The sequence below is a fragment of the Agelaius phoeniceus genome, chromosome 2 (assembly GCF_051311805.1).
Source record: "Agelaius phoeniceus isolate bAgePho1 chromosome 2, bAgePho1.hap1, whole genome shotgun sequence".
NCBI lineage: Eukaryota > Metazoa > Chordata > Aves > Passeriformes > Icteridae > Agelaius > Agelaius phoeniceus.
The window spans coordinates 65,286,381-65,304,893 of record NC_135266.1 but is presented as its reverse complement, the minus strand read 5'-3'; the positions used below and the strand labels follow the sequence as shown (position 1 = coordinate 65,304,893).

The window sequence follows — 18,513 nt, the reverse complement described above, 5'->3', positions numbered from 1 at the left end:
CCTTCACCATTCATTACAGAAGTGTTTCAAAACTTAACACGTGCCTCTGTAGGCATCATTTTAAGCAATCTAGTAAAGACCAGTGTCCACTATCAAAATCTAGAGCAAGAATGAGGCTTAATGAAGATCTTAGAAGATGATAACCAATCCTGTAAAAGTACCTTAATTCTTTTTATCCCTCCTCCGTTAGGAATGGAGACCTACCAAGAAACCTCATGATGCTGCACTGCTCACTTAAGACATCTGCATATCACAAATGACAGTGCAGGAATGATGCACCTCTGTTTGATAAACACACATGATTAACGTTTACTAAGTATATTTAGAAATAATACTTAAACATGAATAGCATACTTAAACATTTCTTCACAGATCAATTCAACTCATGCTGAAGCTCACTATGGAGCAGCAGAAATGCTGTTCTTCAAAATGTGACTCTTTCCAATGCACTTAATTTCTAAAGCACAACCTATCATCACCAAGAGCAGTGTTTCCCCAATATTTAAAACCCATTTTAGCAACCAGACTGACAAACAAAATGCTACAAAATTCATTAAAATATTAGTATGCACTACCATATGCTTAACTATAAGTATCTGCAGCCAGCACCAGTGAATTTGAAGTTCCTTTCTCACAAGAGTTGACAATGAAGTAAATATATCCATCTTTTACATATTTCTGAAAGAGGAAAACAGTAAACTGTATTTCAGGTTATCTTCACTTAGTTTATTATTCATTACTCAAGGTTTTAAAATCATTTCCATCAGAAATCCTTGTTTCATATGTGAACTTCTTCCCAAAACAGAAGGGGCTGAGAATTGAATTTCTGTAGCCACAGCCCTACATATTTCACAAATCCGTGGCTGCAAAATATATCTGCATTTTTATTCCAGAAGCCAAGCACTTATTTTACAAAATGATTCACCAGTTGAGTAAACAGAGACGCGCGTATTTAGGCAGCATCATGCTTTGGAAACCAAAAAGATATGAGCAGACACCTCAGGACTACACAATTCCTGGTGCCTTACTGAAAAACCCAACCACCAAAAGTATTGCCTACTTGATTAAAAAGAAATAAGGAAAAAGAGAAAAAGAAAACAACCTCACATACCTCACCTAAAAATCTTTATCTCCTTGCACCACACTGCTTCCCCTTTCCATCACAAGCAGCAAAGGCTCCAGTTCCCCAAACAACTTCACCAACTACTTGTAAAACCACGTGATACAAAAATAATGATAATAAGGAAGCAGCTGAGGGTGTCATAAAAAATACAGTGGCAAAGAGCTGTTACTTTGTCTTTGTATTGAAGTTCTTTAAAGGCACTTAAGGAAAATTTAGTTCATTATGTCACTACACAAAGCCACTCACACATTTCACTTTGGTGTTTAGTCTTACCTATAATCATACAAGTAACTGAAGAGATACCACAGCAAACACAAAACGGGCAAAGAAAATTAAGAGAAAATTAAAGCATTAATCAAGGCCCTGATGGGAAGCTCAAAAGCACTGACACCGCTCAGCCAGGAGTTATTCAGACACAGGTGACGAGAGCACCTTGCACTTGCAAAAATTAAGCTGAACTTTCACACCTGGAACTAAGCAAAATGCAAGCTGGTGACTGACAGACAATAGGCTGCTACACGAGGCAGTGAGCAGGTATGCAAGACACCAAAGAATTTTCTCACAACAGGGTGGGCTGAGGCCAGGTCATGGCAGAGCAGACCCAACTGCAGCTGCCAGCTCTTGAGGCTATTTGCCACATGTATTGTAAAAGGTGTGACTGTATAGCATCGACCTTGACAGAATCCACAAACAGAGAGCCAAACATACACACCTCTATCTGCATATGCCTGTGTGTGCTCAGTTAATGTATAGTACATCATGCTGGGGGGGGCCACAGATCACCTGGGGAAGCATCTTAAGGGACAGAGGTAAAAGCCCACAGTACTGAGGGAATACACAGCCTGAGTTAAAGGCAATCTTAAATTGTGATTTTTCCCACAAAAAAAAAATCATAAGAAAAACCTCACAAAAATGATCTTTAAGGTCCCTTCCAATCCAAACTATTCTGTGACTCTATGATTCTATGTACTCAATTTAAATAAATCATCTAAATGTCCACAATTTAAACTGTTTGCTGATCTAGGTTCAAAAGCTTTGAAAAAATTCAGTGAAAATTATTCTTGCTTTTTCAGTCCTTCTAATATTTTTTACTCCCTGTGATTTTCAAACCAAATACAACAGAACCAGAACAACCCAGAATTCATTCTGCATGGAGACCAAATCACTACAGAATAGTGCTGACCATAGAGAGCTCCTATGATAAGGCCACCCAAAGCACCTGTCCCATCCCTGTTTGGTCCTCAGGCTTTCAGGCTTACAACCATTCATCCCTCTGCAGCTAGATATCTATCCTCATTCCTTCAACAACGGCAGCAAATGAATTTAGGTGAACAAACTCCCTTGGGACTAGAAGTCAAGAAGGTGTATGTGCCTGTGGGACCTTAACACTTGCCACCAAGAAAAATCAACAACACATCCGCCTCCAGATGAGCGAACCAAAATTCCGTGTTTCCTGTTCAAAAACATTACAGGGTTTTATTTGAACCCATTTTCAAAAGCAGACTGAAGGGATGAGACCATTCAAGGAAGCTTAACTGCGACAGCTCCTTTACAATAAATCTCAACACTTGCCATAAAGCAAAGACATGAAATATGCACATCACAGAGATTTTTTTTTATATTTTATGTATGATGATTAGCCAAAAAGCTATCATATTTGTGTCAAAAAATAGTTATCTACAGCTGCAGTAGAATTCTTGCCTCTTCTGTTTTAAGCCTTGTGTCTTCCACTATCACAGGCAAGGCATAATGTTGCTTTTACTTAAGTACTACACTAGGAGAAAAGTCTCCTTCTTCCATGTAACTTTCACAACAATTTCCTTGTTATCTCTGCAGCAGATCTTGTTCTTGCTTGGCTTTCTCTGAGCAACACAGGTCACTATCAGCACACATTCACAACCAACAATGCAGCAAGTCTGGCAGAGCACATCCCAAGTGCTTCATTCAAGGCAGCCACCCCATGAAGACTTTGCTCCCTTAGAGCTCAACAGGGGATTTGTTTATAAAGCAGAGTTTATGACAAGAAAATCAGGAATAAACTACTGTGTATGTATAATGGAGAACAATTTACCTACTTAAATAATTTTATGTTACTGATAATTTTATGTTAATATATTATTTTGGCTTATACCCCCTTATTTAAAAAGGCATTTTTATTTTAATGTTTTTCTTCAGAAGAGCCTGGATGCTGTTTTGAGCTGCTACGAGATAATGCTGACACCTCTGAACTTTCTTCAGTGAAAAACTAAGAAGAAGCCGGACATCATGTATTAAATCGGGGCAGTACATATTCACAAGCACTAGAGCAGTCAGCCTTCAACTTCTGCCTGAGAAACACCACCTTGCCTCTATGCAGAAAGTGCACATTCTTTTTCGTTCCTTGTGTGTTCATACATTTTGTGAAGAATTTGAAAGGTGCTTTAGTGCACTCACAAACACGCAAACCCCAACAAGACAAAGCATCTCCAAGTTTTACTTAAGGGGGGGAAAAAAACCACCCCCCACTTCCCAGCCTGCGTCAGCAGTGCACAATGTACTCCCAGCCCTCGGTCAGTGCCAGGCTCTGAGGCGAACCCGCGCTCCCTCTGTCAGCAGAAAAGTCAGTCGCTAATCTGTGCTCATCTCTGGAGCGATGCTCCTCCTCTGCAGGGCCCTCGGCTGAGTCAGGCTCCGCTCCCAGCCCCACGCCTACAGCAGGTCCCCAGACCACGGGCAAACCAACGGCTCCCAAAGTGGAAAAACATAAAAGCAATCCTCAGTCACGCTGAGCCGTGGAGAATTGGTGATAAACAAGGCAAACGAGCTGCACGCCTCAGCCAGGCCAGTTACAGAGTTGACACCCAGTGGCTGCTGGTAACTCAACTTGAAAGTGTGTTTAAGAAACTCTGCATTTCCTTGGCTTAAGTGGTAAAACCTGCAAGCATGCAACTTTCAGAGCAGCCTGGCAGTTATGCAGCCAAAGGGATGGGGGCAACACGTGTCCCATGCATAACACGGTGACTATTTAATTATGGAAGGAGAGCCCATGTGTATTTACCCACCAGCAGTGGCAGGCTATATACTGCACTCTACCAGAGGGTACTGCAGCCAAAAATCCTACCAGGAGCAGCTTTCCCTGCCACAGCAGAGGTATGTGGGCATAGGATGTGCTCAATCTGTTAGAGGGAGGTGTGTGAGACTTCTTCCCTGCTGCAGCACCACGGGACAAGCAGCAATAAAATAGGAAGCGCCGAGTAAGTTACACAGCTAGCAGTGTTTCTTACTTGCTCGCCTGAACTTGGGAGCTATTTGGTTTTATTTTGGTTTGTTTGGCTTTTAGTTCTCTTCTACTCAATTCTGAAAAGGCACTTAAGGAGACTAAAATACCACTGGAAAAAAAGCAGCACTTTCAAGTGACAAGTTACCTTATTTAAAAGCTGTCAACTATCAATCACTTCACTCCTATTAAAGTTTTTCATGACAGATGTCTTCAGACAATTATCCTTTAAATTTTTTAGTCAAACACATCAATAGAAACTAACAAACTACTTTCAAAAGCCCTAAAAACTTTCAGCTAAAACTGAATTACAGATTAATCTGCATTTCCTTAGCAGGAAACTTACTGCTAAAAACCAGAAATTTACGAAAACTTACTGCTAAAAAATAGAAATTTACGAAAAGCCGATGTAACAAACATTCCTAGCGGCGCAATTAAAAATACATAAATGCAGGATTTAAGTTGACACTTTTTTTAAAAAAAGAGATAAATAATGCAAAAACTAGAAAGTGAAGCAGAGAGCTTGATTGGCCCTAAGTGGAACTAAGTCCCGAACACACCAGAGTGCGCTGATGCCGTGCTAGGTGCTCGCACCTCACACATAAATTTTCTGCCATCATTTAATCCCTCGCAGGGCGGAGGAGGCTCTGCCCGTACGCAGACGGCACAAGCTCGTCCTGACAAGGCTCCCAACGCAACAGTGTCACAAAACTCGGCGCTGCCTCCGCCGCGCACGGGGACACGGGTGGGTGACACTTTCTCGACGGAAGCCCCGGAGAGGGAGGATTCACTGGCAGCAGCGCTAAGCCTTTATCACCCACGGGGAGGCAAAGCTGGAGGGTACCATGCGCCCGGCGCTGCCACCGGGGCCGCACAGCCCCAAGCGCAGCTTCGCTGGCTCGCCCCGCAGCTGGCCGGGGGGCAGCCGGTGCCCGAGGGTCCCGCAGGACCTGGCGAGCGGGTCCCTCGGAGATCCCACCGTGGGATGCGGGCAGCACCGGCTGCGGCTCCGGCCGGCGCGGGGCTGAGCACAAATCCCAACAGGTTGCTCCCAGCGCTCCGATCAGACGGCAGGGACTGCGCTGCGGGAGAGAGGGAAGGAGGGAGCTCCGTCCCACCACGTAACACAAGAAAAGCGCTCCCGCACCTCAACTTTAACAAAGCCATCAGATCAAATACTGCGGCTTACTCATTAAACACACGGTATTTCTGCAACTCTTGTTCTGCCGCCGCTCTTCCCCCATCCCTGTTTGCCTCTGTCCCCGCTCCACCGCCCGACGGCAAAGCCCTGCAGCGCCAGGGCGGACGGCGGCACGGACCGGCCGCGTCCCGGGGCTGGGCAGCGCCGGAGCTGCCGCGGCACCCCTGGCACACGGGGGCTCTCCCCGGGCCCCGCCGGCCGCCCCCGGGCAGCAGGAGGCGGCGCCGCTCCTGCCGGCTTTGCCCGGGGACGGCGCCGTGACACCGCGTGAACTTTTGCTTTCGGCGGGGCAGGGCTGGGGGAGGCGGAGAGCGGGGGGGCGGCCCCGGTCCCTCCAGCGTCCCAGCGCCCGCGTTCTAGCGGGAGGGCTGGAACGCTTTTCTCCCTCAGGAGTTCTCCCTTTGGAAAGGTGAAAAAAAGTAGAAATGTGAGGTCAAACTGAAAGCGCGGAGCCGGAGCACTGCAGGCTGCGCAGCGGGCATCGTGCAGCCGGGGAGGGCGGCGTGCCCAGCCGCCTGCAGCGCCGCGGCTGTGCCCAGGGGCGGCGGAGCCTCCCGGGACCCCCCTCCGACGGGGCGTCCCCCACCACCCTCCGCTTACCTTCCAGCCGGCCGAGCTGTTGCTGTCGCCCTTATCCTTGAAATAGGGGACGCTCTTGACCATCCACTCGTAGATCTGGGAGAGGGTGAGCCGCTTCTCGGGGGAGCTCTCAATGGCCTTGGTGATGAGGTCTGCGTAGGACAGGTTGCCCCACGCGTTGCGCCGCGACGAGCTGCTCTTGCGGGGCTGTCCGGGCACGGGGCCCGGTGACAGACCGGCCACAGGCGGGGGCACCGGCGGCACCGGCGGCGGTCCCGGCGGGTGGAGGCGGCAGCCGGCCTCGGGCGCCGGGAAGTCCCCGCAGCGGCAGGCGGCAGCCTCCGGCGGGGCGGCGGCGGGGGGCAGCGGCGCGAAGTCCTCGCTCTCCTCTAGCAGGCTGAGGTTGCTGATGAAGTCGGCGCTCAGCGCTCCAGAGGCGGCGGCCCCGGCCCCGGCCGCGGCTCCGGCCGCCCCATCGGGCTGCCCGCCGCACGACGGCGCCGGGCTGGAAGTGGCCGAGCTGGGGGGGTTGAACTCCGGCCGCGGCAGAGGCCAGGTGCAGGAGCGGGGCCGCGGCAGCGGCTCGAAGTCGGGGTCGATGTCCACCAGCTGCGGTGCTTCGGCCATGGCGGGGCCGGGGCGGGAGCGCGGCGGGAGCGGGGCGGCTTGGGCTCAGCGCCGCCGCCCCATGCAGGCTCCGGGCGCGGATCGGCGCGGCACCGACGGCGCGATCGCCAGCTCTCCTGGCCCCGCCGCCCTAGACCTCCGGCCTGACCTCCCGGCCCCGCCGCCCTAAACCCTGCCCCTGCCCGGCTCCCTGATCCCTGCCCTCCGCGGCAACTGCAACTGCAGCGACCCGGCCGCCCGGCGCGCACCGACTGGAGCGACCGCCCCGCGCGGGCCCGCCTCCAGCCTCCCTCCTCCTCCTCCTCCTCCCGGCGGGGAGGGACGGCCCCGCCGCGCCAATGGCAGCGCCGCGCCGCCGCCCGCCTCCCGCCGCGGGGCTGCTCCGGCAGGAGGGTGCCCGTGCCCCCCGTGCTGCTTCTGGGTGGTTTTTGTTTCCCGGCGGCGCAGCGGGGAGAGAAGGGGCGAGCGGGCAGGCGGCGGTGCCCCCCGCGGCCGGGGCTGCCCGAAGGCAGTAAGTGCTCGCACGGCGAGCCGCGGGGGGGGGGTGGTCACGCAAAATTCCCCCGCGAGTGTTTCTGCCTCAGTCGCTGCCGGCGGGGTCCTGCCTCCCGCATCGACGGGCCCGGTGCCGGGGATGAGCGGGGAGCCGGGAGCATCCCTCGGCTGCAGCGGGGCGGCTGCGGGAGCGGGGGGCGTCTCCCCGCTCCCACCGGCATCTCCGTGCGGGCGCTGCTGCCGCCGGCTGCCCGCCCCGCGGGGGCCCTGGCAGCCCCGCATGCCGGACCGGGGGTGCGACAGCTGCCCTGCCTCGCTCCCCCCGCCCTCCTCCTTCCCTGGCCGGCTCCTCGCCAAAAAGTGTCTGCACCTCCCGAAGTGATGAATCTCCCCTTCGGCTGAGCATGTTTTTGATACCGTGAGCGTGTGTTTTATTCCGCGAGCGTGCACGGAGCACGGGATGATTTCATCCTAAATCAACTATTGAACATACTTTATATTTTTCCCGGCAAACCCTAGGGCTACTCTATTCATTAAGGTTTGTATTCTCCCCTTTCAATGAGGCAGCAGTCACAGGACACATCGCCTCTGCCTCCCCTGCCCATCAACATACAAAGATACATACATACACACACACACACACACACACATATATATGTGTTTGACTTAACACAGAAGTGTTATTCTGTTTAAATCTAAAAAGAGGACATTTGCTTAAGCTAGGGAAATAATCCCAAGAATGAGACACGACTCAACACCTTGCTCATACTGGCAAACCCTACATTTTAGAAAATCTGTTTTGTTTTCGGTAGGAGGAGTGCTTTTAAAAAACATACTTCAGACATGGCTTCGTAAGTCACAAAATTCACAACCAGCCATGGCATTTGACGTTGCATGTCAATGAACCACCCGAGCTGGGTAACTGTCAAAGCTGAGCCAGAAAACCTGTTACCCTCCCCTCCTCTCTGCATCAAGGCAGAAAGTGTTAATGTTATTTAAATGCAGTTCATTGTTCCTATAAAAATATTTTCTGAAAATGAATAACAATAATGAAGGGGAGAGAATACAAGGCTGGATCTAGGCCATGGTATGGAATTTAGTGTCGGCTCATACATCTAGATACTCACACTGTCTATTATGAAAACGCTTTTCAAGATACGTGGTGACACCTCACTATACAGTTTGTGCAAAATATACATAAGTGCAGAGTAACTGATCACATTTTAAAGCACTGGTTTTGTCATGTTCATTTTATCAAATGCCAAAGGTGATTTTACCTTATTATAGGTTGGCTGCTCATCAGATTTCAGACTTGCTTTGCCTTTAAGTCATTTCTATGTTTTGTCAATCCTTTAAAGGATTCAACCCACAAATTTATAAAGTTTAGCCCACGGTTTTAGAAAACACCTTTCTTTTTCAGGCTTTTTTTTTTTCCAGTTTAAGAAAAAAAAAAAAAGAAAATAAAAGAAAGTAAAGTAGTCCCAGTTCAACCTAATAACTTGCATGCCACGTTTCAGCTTGGAACAGCTTTATGTGGCAGTGTTACACAACTCAGCTGCAGTAGTTGCCCTGCAATAAGGGAGAGCACCCTGCCTTGGAGAAGCAGAGGTTATATAATGGTGAGACGCAGCCAGGGACGCGCAGCGAATGGATGTGTTTAAATGGGAGCCAAAACAAAAGAAGTGCTTGAGAACACAGAAACATTTTCTTTTTCTTTCCTTGGTGTCTGAAAAAAAATAAAAGGGGGGTCTAAGAGCCAGATTGGCACCCATCCTGCTAAAGGAAGTGGATTTATTACCCAGGCTTTCTTCTAAGGAGTTTTTTTAAATCTTGCAGTCCTTGCTCTTCTATTTTGTCCAAAGTAGGGATGCTATTCCCTGAACTCTATTGGTATATGCAGATGTTGAAAAAAAGAAAGCCTCACTTTGTCAGATGCCAACTGTGAAAACTGGGAAGAAAGCTACTGTTGGGGGATTTTAGGAAGCCCTGGTGTATTTGTAGTTCAGCTCAGGCCATTCTGCAGGATAGAGGCTGTATTCCCCTTCCTTGGCCCTACATGACATTTCTGTCGCTCCCTTCACCTTCTCGGCAGGGCTCTGCCACCATTGTGCCCCATGTCACTGATGTTCTTGCAGCTCAAAAGTTAGCAGTGCATACAGAGAGTGCAGACAGTAGTTTGCAGTGAGATGTGAGGGACATGCAGGTGGAAAAGATAATACCAGAACCTTCCAAATGCTACATTTGCTCAGCAAGCGGGGCCCTGTGACTCACAACGCAACAGGCAGAGCTGAGCTGCAGAGATTTTGGCTATTGCATGCCAACAGGTCTGCTGAAGGTTGGAGGAAGGATGAAGGCCAATGAGACAATGCTGTGCACTTTCCTGGGATGAGTAATTGGGGTAGTCTGCTCTGACTTTGGCAGAGCCACCCAGGTGAGTGAGTTCTTCTGTAGGGCCGCAGTCCACACACATGTGATCTACCACTTTTCTTTTTAGAATTTACTCTCTCCGTCAAGAACTTGGGGATTGAATCAACAGACTTTAGAGTCAAAGCAACACATGCCATGCCCAATGAAAGTGTCTAACCCTGTCTGCACTGCTCTCCTAGTGCACTCCAGCACTGCTGACCACCCTTAGGCAATGTCATGTGGACAAACCCACCCATTCAGCTGCTGAGGGGAGCTTCCTGCTCCTCAAACAGCTCAGCACAGTGATGGCTCAGTACAAGAAATTTTACTGCATCTACAAATGATAGCATTAGGTTTATCTCATCTCCCACAATGCTGAAATGCTGATGGATGCACCACAATTCATTTTCTACTCCCACCTCCTCCTACACTCCACCTTTTCATTTCTCTACTCCTACTCCTGCTCCCATTTTCTACTCCTCTACAATACAATATCTCCTATCAACCTTAGCATCAGCTTGTATTTTTTTTCAAATTTAAGGCCTGAAGATTGCCTTTTATCATCACTGAAATAAAGCACAGCCTTCTATTCATATTCTGGGTTTGAAGCAGCCAAAATAAAGGATCTGTGCTGTCTTTTTACTACTGTCTGTATAATTCACGTTCTGAGGTTTTGATCAAATTCAGCAGGAGATTACATGAAGTTGAAAGCACTCGTACTCTATGTACAGCTCTTTTTTTCTACACGTATGTGCATAGTGAGAGAGTACAAATGTTTCTACAGCATAAAAAGCAACAGTGAAACACCCAGTTTAACTGGGAGAAATCCCATTTTCACCCAGAGCTGGGAGAAATCCTATTTTCTGAGGAAGAATGAGGAAGTTCAGCACCCTCAGTTTCCTCCCCTGAGCCTCAGAGGGGCCATGATTTGCAGTGCATGTTTCTGAGCAGCCTAAGGTACCGGAAGGCTGGCACGGCACCTCAGCCACCTCCCCTCCCAGCCAGGGCAGCTGAGGGCTGCCCCACACAGAAGGGTTTGGACACAGCCTGGCTGAACAAGGCATTCACACTGCCCTGCCAAGGGAGTTCAAAGGGTCTGAGACTTCTTCCAGAGCCACTGGAGAAAGGCAGTCTCTCTTGCACGGCATTTCATGGCAGGAGCTTTACTGCTGTGAGTTATTTCCTGGGGCTGCGCATCTTTCCCCACCGACCGCACAAACCACAGATGGAATTTAAAGATCTGCTGATCCCTCACCACAGCTTGGTGAGCCCACTCCCTTTCCACCTGCCCTTTGCCTCCCACCTCAGACAGCAGCACCCACAAGCAAGTCAGGGTCTGTCTGGCCCAGGGAGAGGTGGGTGTCACATTTAGGGTCACCCCGTGGTCAGTGGGGAGAAATGTGTTCTTCCCATGGGTGATTCACCACCCCAGATGGTGGAGCTGATCAGACATTGAGGTGCCAAGCTCTTACTCCAGGTGGTTCACACTTTCAGACAGCTGACTTTAGGCCAGCAAATCCCACTCATCCCACTTTATAGTGCATGGAAATACACAATCTTTGACCCCTCTGCCATTGCATCAACAGTGAGAAAAAGGCTGTGCACACAATGGCTCACAGGCTAACAAGGTGCTGCAGAGAGATGGCAAAACAAAGGGAAAATGGCTTGTCCTTCTTTGCAGGGGGGAAAGCTGCCCACTATGAATTCACATGATGTGCAGAGGACCTCATGGGTGAGGCATAGGCAGGGGCCAACTTTGGTCCAGGTCCTTAAAATAAAAAAATTCACACCACAGAGGTGTCAGGGTTCTTGCTGGTGAAGGGTTTGAGGTTATCTTGGTTTAGGTCCATCTCCTTCTACACATAGGGAAAAATCCTGAATGCTCCCATAGAGGCAGCAAGGCTCTTCTGGATTTACATCCATGTGGCTGGAACTGGGGCCATGTGCTGACTGCACTGCTTGCCCACCCCTCTGGACATACTTCAGAGTTGAGAGCCGACAGATCTTCGCACAATGTGGTGCAACTCCAGCCTCCAGAAAGCCTTCAGGCAGCCCACCCCCTCTTTTCAGAGGAGATGGGGAGCTGTGGTTGGTGATGGCAGAGCTGCCCAAACAGCCAACGCTTCACCCTTCATCTCCCCATGGACTGCTGCAGGGAGCAGGAGTGGTTCACACAGCCATGGCTGCATCCTCCTGCTCCTTCTTCTCCTCACCCTCCTTCTCCTCCTCCTCCTCTTCCTCTTCTTCACCAACAGCAACTGACAGTGGCTCTTCAAACCAGACAGCCACAAGACACAGACAATTTCCTCCCCCAGTTTCTCTGTAGCAGCTTTGGTGGCAGAGAGTGGCCAGAGGGCTTGCCAGGCACTGCTGCCAGGAGGAAGGGTAAAAAGGACTTGTCAAGTGGGACAAAGGTGGGGTTGTGCTTCCCAGGCTAGGAGATGGAGCTGCTGGGTGTTGGGCTACCAAAATCTAAAGGCTGCTGACGTTGGACCACCCTGGCTTAAAAGAAGTGCTGCAATAAATATTTACTGTGTGTTTTTGAACAGTTTCCTTTGTTGTTGTTCATACCTCATTTGTTCTCAATATCTGCAAAAATGTAAACAAAAAAGATTTGAGGGCAAGGTTTCATGGAACCATTTCTAAGTGGCAACTTTATAAGGAATCATAATTTAATTTTAAATTCTCTCATGCCAGCACTTATGCCAGAAGTACTTGCATGCTTTTCCAATCAAAGAAAAGAAATAATATGACAACTTTACTGGTTGGTGCAATTAATGCAGCTCAAATTCCTTCTAGGCGTGATTCTTAATATTTGGACAAAAGCATATTCGCGGAATGAGCTCAAATGAGGCATAAGTTACTGGGAACCAGAGTCTGCTGTCACAGTTTGTAAACAGAAGCTAAACAGAAGAAAATATTTCCCACAAGCTCTTCTCTCAACTCCCAATCCAGGCACAAGACCTCCCATTTAAACATATATCCTCTGGCACCACACATACACACACACCCATAAGTGAAAGACTGAAGTGCAGCATGGCCAAGGAATGATCCTTGACTGATACAAAAAATACCAAAGGTAGTGCCTGCATAGCGGTATCTGCTCCCAATGTGTCATGTGCAATCACTGGCTGTGATGTAAAAACAGAAGGCAAGAGTTTATCAGGTTTCAGATTCAGCTGAATCACCCGGCCCACCCCTATGCAAAGGCCAATGTGCCTGGAAGTAAACACAGTTCAAGTGCTCTGTGTGTTTTCCAGGGTGTTGAGTTTCTGTTTTGTCGTAAATATGATCTATTACAATATTCTCCAACGTTCTACTGTCAATGTTTCACCATTTTCAGGTGTGTTTCTCACTCCTTGTTTTCCTCCATATATTGCTGAAGGAAAGACGGACTGGCTCTGCATGATAGCTTTTGTATATTAAATAATTTTATTGTGTTTGAGCAACAAACTAAAAACAGGATGCTTGACAGTTACGATATAATTCAGTGGTTTCTTTTCAGCCTGTAGGAAGGAAAATTCATGGCATGGTACAATGCAAAGCTTGACAACTATTTCATCTTCTCTTCTTTTGTTTCCCTGGAAAACTGATAGCTACCTGTTATCAACAAGAAAAATAATTCATAGGCAGAATCAGCATGAAGGCATAATAAAAGCTTACTTTTAAAAGCAAATATTTTTTCCATTGTTGAATTCGGGCTCGAAAAGTGTATTTACTTATGGATAAAACTATATTTGCATACAAAGAGGTGATTATGTATATGCTACACAAATACATATGCATGACAACATTATATGCATTTTATGCTAGATTTATATAGATGCAAACTTGCCTAGACAATGATAGGAAGACAGTATTTTGACATATATGCATATGTTCCTACACTGCTGGTGATTAGCACACCACAGAAGGCAAATCTTGGGGAGGACACTCAGGGGTTAAGGTCGGTAGTGAGCAAATCCTGTCCATAAGGTAAATACCCACAGCCCATGGATGGCAACCCAGGCAGCTTCACTCTTCCACCTCTCCATAAAACAGGTGTAAAAAATGTCTACCCATTGCAGCCCTGATGGTTAACTGAGTGCCCTGAGATCTGCTGCTGCAAACACAACCTTTGCTTGTGCCTGGCCTGTGAGGGAGGAGAGCACACTGATGAAACCGAAACCAGCGTGGTCCCAGCAGCGGCAGGTTCTGCCTAGAGGCAGAGGCACACCACGCCGGCCTGCGCACAGATAACAGCAGCAAGCAGTAGTTTCAATTTTACAGGTACATCTGCCAGGCCCCAAAGAGTGAACCTCAACCACGACCAGAGAAGTTCCTGCCACAAGATCAATAATGGGAAGACACATGCTGGACAGCAGTTTGGTGGTGTCTCTTTTTATCCCTAGAGCAGATGGGGATCTCCAATAAGATTTAGGAGGGGGATTGAGGCAGAGAAAGGCATGGGGTGCAGAGGAGAAAATGGTGGGGCTATTCAGATCCATCCACCCACACATTACAGAAACACTAATCCAGCTGCACAGAACTCTGCAGTGCAGTGGCTCCCATTCACTCTTCGCTCCCATTGTGGCTATGAACCTTGCTGGCTGATGAAGCATCTTGCAACAAAAAATTCATCCAAAACCTCAAAAAAAACCAAAAAAAACCACACAAAAAAAACCAACCAAACAAAAAAAAACCCCAAAATGCATAAGCAAACAAAAAAATGAGTCTAAGACAGAAGCTGGACTCTCTAGCATGATTTTGCTAGGGTGAGGATCTCTTAATTGAGGCATTCACAGGGAATACACTTTCCAATGGGTACCAGAGCTTACCAGAGCTCCTGGAGAACAGGAAATATAATGAAGGGAAAGAGTGAGAACAGAGGGAAAAGGGAAGAAGGAAAGGGTGGAGGAAGATAAGAAAATCACAAAACTAAGTCACAATGAAGGAAAAAACTATCAAAAAAGAAAAGGAAAAAATAGGATGAAAATGAGCATGGAACAAGGAGAGAAATGTCCATTGTATGAAGAAAGAGGATGTGTATCAGAGCACCACAAATTGAAACTTTTGCAAAACAAAAAGCCCACTTAAAAGACCACTTAAAAGACACTGAAGTGCTGTCATTCCAGAACTCCAAGGGACGATAGACAGCCTCCCTAGGTGTCCAGGGCAGGTCTGCATGGGTGTCCCACAGAGGGCTCTCCCAAGCCACCTTCATGTCCCCACCACGGCGTACATTATGACTTAGTGGGCAAATGGAACCAGAGCTTCTGCCCTTGGTACAGTCAGAAGTAATTTTTCTTTTCCAAAGTCTACACTGCAGTGAAGTTCACTTGGTCGAGTGTGTGCTGGGAAGCTGGCCCTGCCTCTCTTTCTGCCATGCAAGAGCCAGTCAGCATTTCCTGTCCTTTTAATCCTGAGGCATGGCTGCCATCGCCCTGCAGCACTCACAAGTCTGGAGTAAGCACCCCCAGGCTACAATTCCCTGTGGTGTTCCAGCAAAGTCAGACAGTGCAGCAAGAAGAGGCAAGATCTGGAGCTGACAAAGGAGTCCTTGCCCAGAGAGGCTCCATCTTAGGCACAGGGCACAGCTCTTCAACCAGGGGGTCTCAGGGACTGACAGCTCTTGATGAAGTGTTGTATCAGGCAGCCAGCTGCTCCCTCCTTGACCCACCTGAATAAATGCCGAGGCACCCTCAACAATTCTTGCAATCCATCCACCCAGGACCCAGCAGAGATGGTCACTGTATGCGGATACACACTTGAAAAAGAACTCAAGAGTCAAAATAAAAATAGACAAGGGATGAAACTGAATTTTTAAGAATTTCTTAACACATATGCATTTGTTAAAAACTTGAGCCTTTCATAGTTCTGTTGTACAATGAATTTTTACATTACAGGAAATGAGTGCAGAAAAGCAGGACTCCTTTTTTACTTCCCAGACCTGTGAGATGTGTTTTCCTTTCAGATGATAAATTCCTACAATTTTTTTTAAGTGAAACCTTTTCCATTTTTCCTACTTGCACTCCTCATCTTACTCTCTGTAAAATGTCTGTGACGCAGTCACTTCGCAAACAAGCGAGAAGGACACTTTTCTCACAAGCCTCAAAAAGCATTGTCCTCTCTACACATCATGTTTCCTGCAAAATCAGACCTCTATAATGAAAAACAAGAAATGCAATTCTAGGTGCTGAAGGTGTTTAGGCTTTAACAGAGCCAGGCAGAGCTGTCTTCTCCGCTGCTCCTGAGCAAGCCTTTCCAGCCACTCGTGATGTCAGAGGCGCCATTCAGACAAATAACTGCAACCCACATCTCTGTGGATTTTCCTCAGCCTCCATAAATAGACACTTTCTTTGCTGCTCCATCATGTGAATCTAATGAGTGGGGTTTTTTGACATTGGAACTAAATCAGGAGTGCAAACACAGGCACCAGTCTGACTGTGTCTGGACCCTTCCTCCCCAAACCCGTTAGCAGAGGGGCACCCAGATCACGAAGCAGATGTCCAGCCTCCTCCAGAGAAACACCCAAAATCCCAGCCAGCAGTGTGTAACCCACTGAAAGTCAGTTCCCCAAACCAGCAGGACTCCAAGCCTCAGCCTGCTGGAAAGCACAGAGGAAAGGAAAGGACTTATAGAGCTCCAAAGCTGTGGAGAAGGAAGCTGCAGAGGCAGAAGCTCAAGGCTGGGAGATGACTTGGATTGTCACCAACAGTTTCCAGGTTTTTCATCCTGAAGACTGACCAATGGGCAATAACTGTGTCTTACACCTCTTCTGTTATGGTACATCATCCAGAACCTTTCAGGACATCAACTTCAACCAGTGAGCTGGTGGCTTGAAGACCTGGAGAAAGAGTGAAGAAGGTGGTTTTCTGTCATCTTGTAGAAGTCTCTGTGAAGGGTGGCAAGGACAAGAAAAGGAGAAGACAAGAAAGAGAGAGGACAATGGCAAAGAAGCTCAAAACAATGTCATCATGTACCAAAATGTGGTAGCTGAGTGGGAAAAAAAATTACAATTGTAAAACTCACAACTGAGTACACTGAATTTCTCTGCAGCTGACTGCTTATCAAGGGTTGTAGTTTGAAGACAGTCATGACCAAATATTTCTGACTCACCAGAACAGCTTAGTTTTATTTGCTTTTCTGACAGGTCTTCAGGAATGTGTCTTTATCCTCCTGCAGTTTTGCAGCATTACAGATTTGCATTATAACCTTTCATTTCAACAATTCTTGTTTCTTCAGAGACAAGACAGTATTCTGTGGCCCAACATAGCCCAGAAAAAAGCCTCTGCAGAAAGAGTCACCCAGATCATTTTCATCCCCTCTTTGTCCTCAGCTTGATCCAGCTGCAGGCGAGAAAGAAGACTCAGTGGTTGCTGGGGGTGTGAAATCAGCAGCCAGGGTAGCTCAGTGGCCAGATGGGTGGTTTGCAAAACAGGAGCTGGGGATCACCGGCACACTGGTTACCCAACTCCTCATCCCACACACCACTGTTACACCATGGGTAGTGCTCCTCCTCCACCATCAAGGTTTTCTTACAGTGGTCAGAAAAAAAAAACATCTATTTGAGCAACAACTGTGAAGTCATGCAAACGGGTCTACAAAAACACCTACACCACTAGATCTTTCCTTTGATATTTTAATCCAACTCGTGTGCCAATGTCAGATGAAATCAGCGCATCTCTTCCTCAGCGGGGTTACGGCCTAGCTGACAGATTGCTGCGTGTGCAGCGGCGTCTGAGCCAGCCAAGGAGATCTGCAGCTGAGCGAGGAAGTGGGTAATGCCATGGAGGTAAACACAAGGTCAAGAAAATGGCTAGAGACAGAGTGCAAAGTGCTAAGCAGAGCAGTGACAGGCATCCAGAAGGGATTTTTCACAGGCGTGCTGGCACGCTGTGCTGCACAGCTTGCTCTGCTCCGTAGGTTTCAAGCAAAAGCAGACTGTGACAAATATTTTGAGAGTGCTTCGCGGAAATGGAAGCTGCGAGATGTTGAATCTGCACTGGCAGAGCCAAGCAAAAAGTGGCGAGTGAACTTTTTCCTACACAGATTGCACCACGGAATAAGCTCCCTGATTTGCAGAGACTTTTTTGCACTTCTTGTCATAGGCAGCCCTGCTGTGAGAAAGTTTCTGGAAACCTCTTCTGCAACCACCATGGTGGCATATCTTGTTTGAATCAGCTGGGGTGAAAAACAGGTCAAAAATTTTGAATATGGTTTCGTATTATGGACCCCCATTAGAGAGCTGCTGAATGCTCACGTTGGGCATCGCCTTGCAGCAGACGAGGGGAGCAGCCTGGCAGCTGCCACGCTCAGCACGGCAGCGGAGCCGCGTTGTTCCCTTGTGGATGATTCACAAGGGCCTGGTGGGGGAAGCAGGCAAATCGTGACAGGAATTTCTTCTAATGCAGTGTGTTTAGCTAGAAACCAAAAGAGCAACCCAGGCCATTGGAAACAATTCAGATGTGAGATTTTCCTTTTGAGAAGACAGCAGCTTTTGCTAGCCGTATCACTGCGGCACAGCAAGAACGTGGGAGAAAAGCCCTGTTTCTCAGTATAGTGCATGTGGCTTACACAAAACCTTTGCTCAGCTAAGCTGGGGGGAAAATGGAGTTAATTAACTTTTTATGGCATTAAAATGGGCCTCTGCTGCCTTCTAACAATATCTCCAGGCAAAGGGGAAAGTACCTGCAATCTTCCCAGTCATAAGGTGGAAGAGCATCTTTCAAGTTCTTTTTCTGCTGTCCAAGGCTTCTGGGGAGATGGGCATTTAAGAAGCTGTGTGTGGCTTTATTTAGCAGTGGGTAAGGCTCAGCTGCCATGACTCAAGCATTGAAAACTTAC

At 48.0% G+C, this 18,513-nt stretch overlaps 1 protein-coding gene across 1 annotated transcript in view; it reads right to left on the bottom strand.

Moving 5' to 3' along the window:
* Positions 1-7,061, bottom strand: part of FOXO1 (forkhead box O1) — a 61,250-nt gene extending 54,189 nt beyond the window's left edge. Inside the window, exon 1 of the mRNA XM_054627909.2 lies at positions 6,181-7,061. Within this exon, the coding sequence (XP_054483884.1) occupies positions 6,181-6,786 (606 nt within the window). The 5' untranslated portion in view covers positions 6,787-7,061. The remainder of the gene's footprint in view (positions 1-6,180) is intronic.
* Between the last annotated feature and the right edge of the window lie 11,452 nt (positions 7,062-18,513).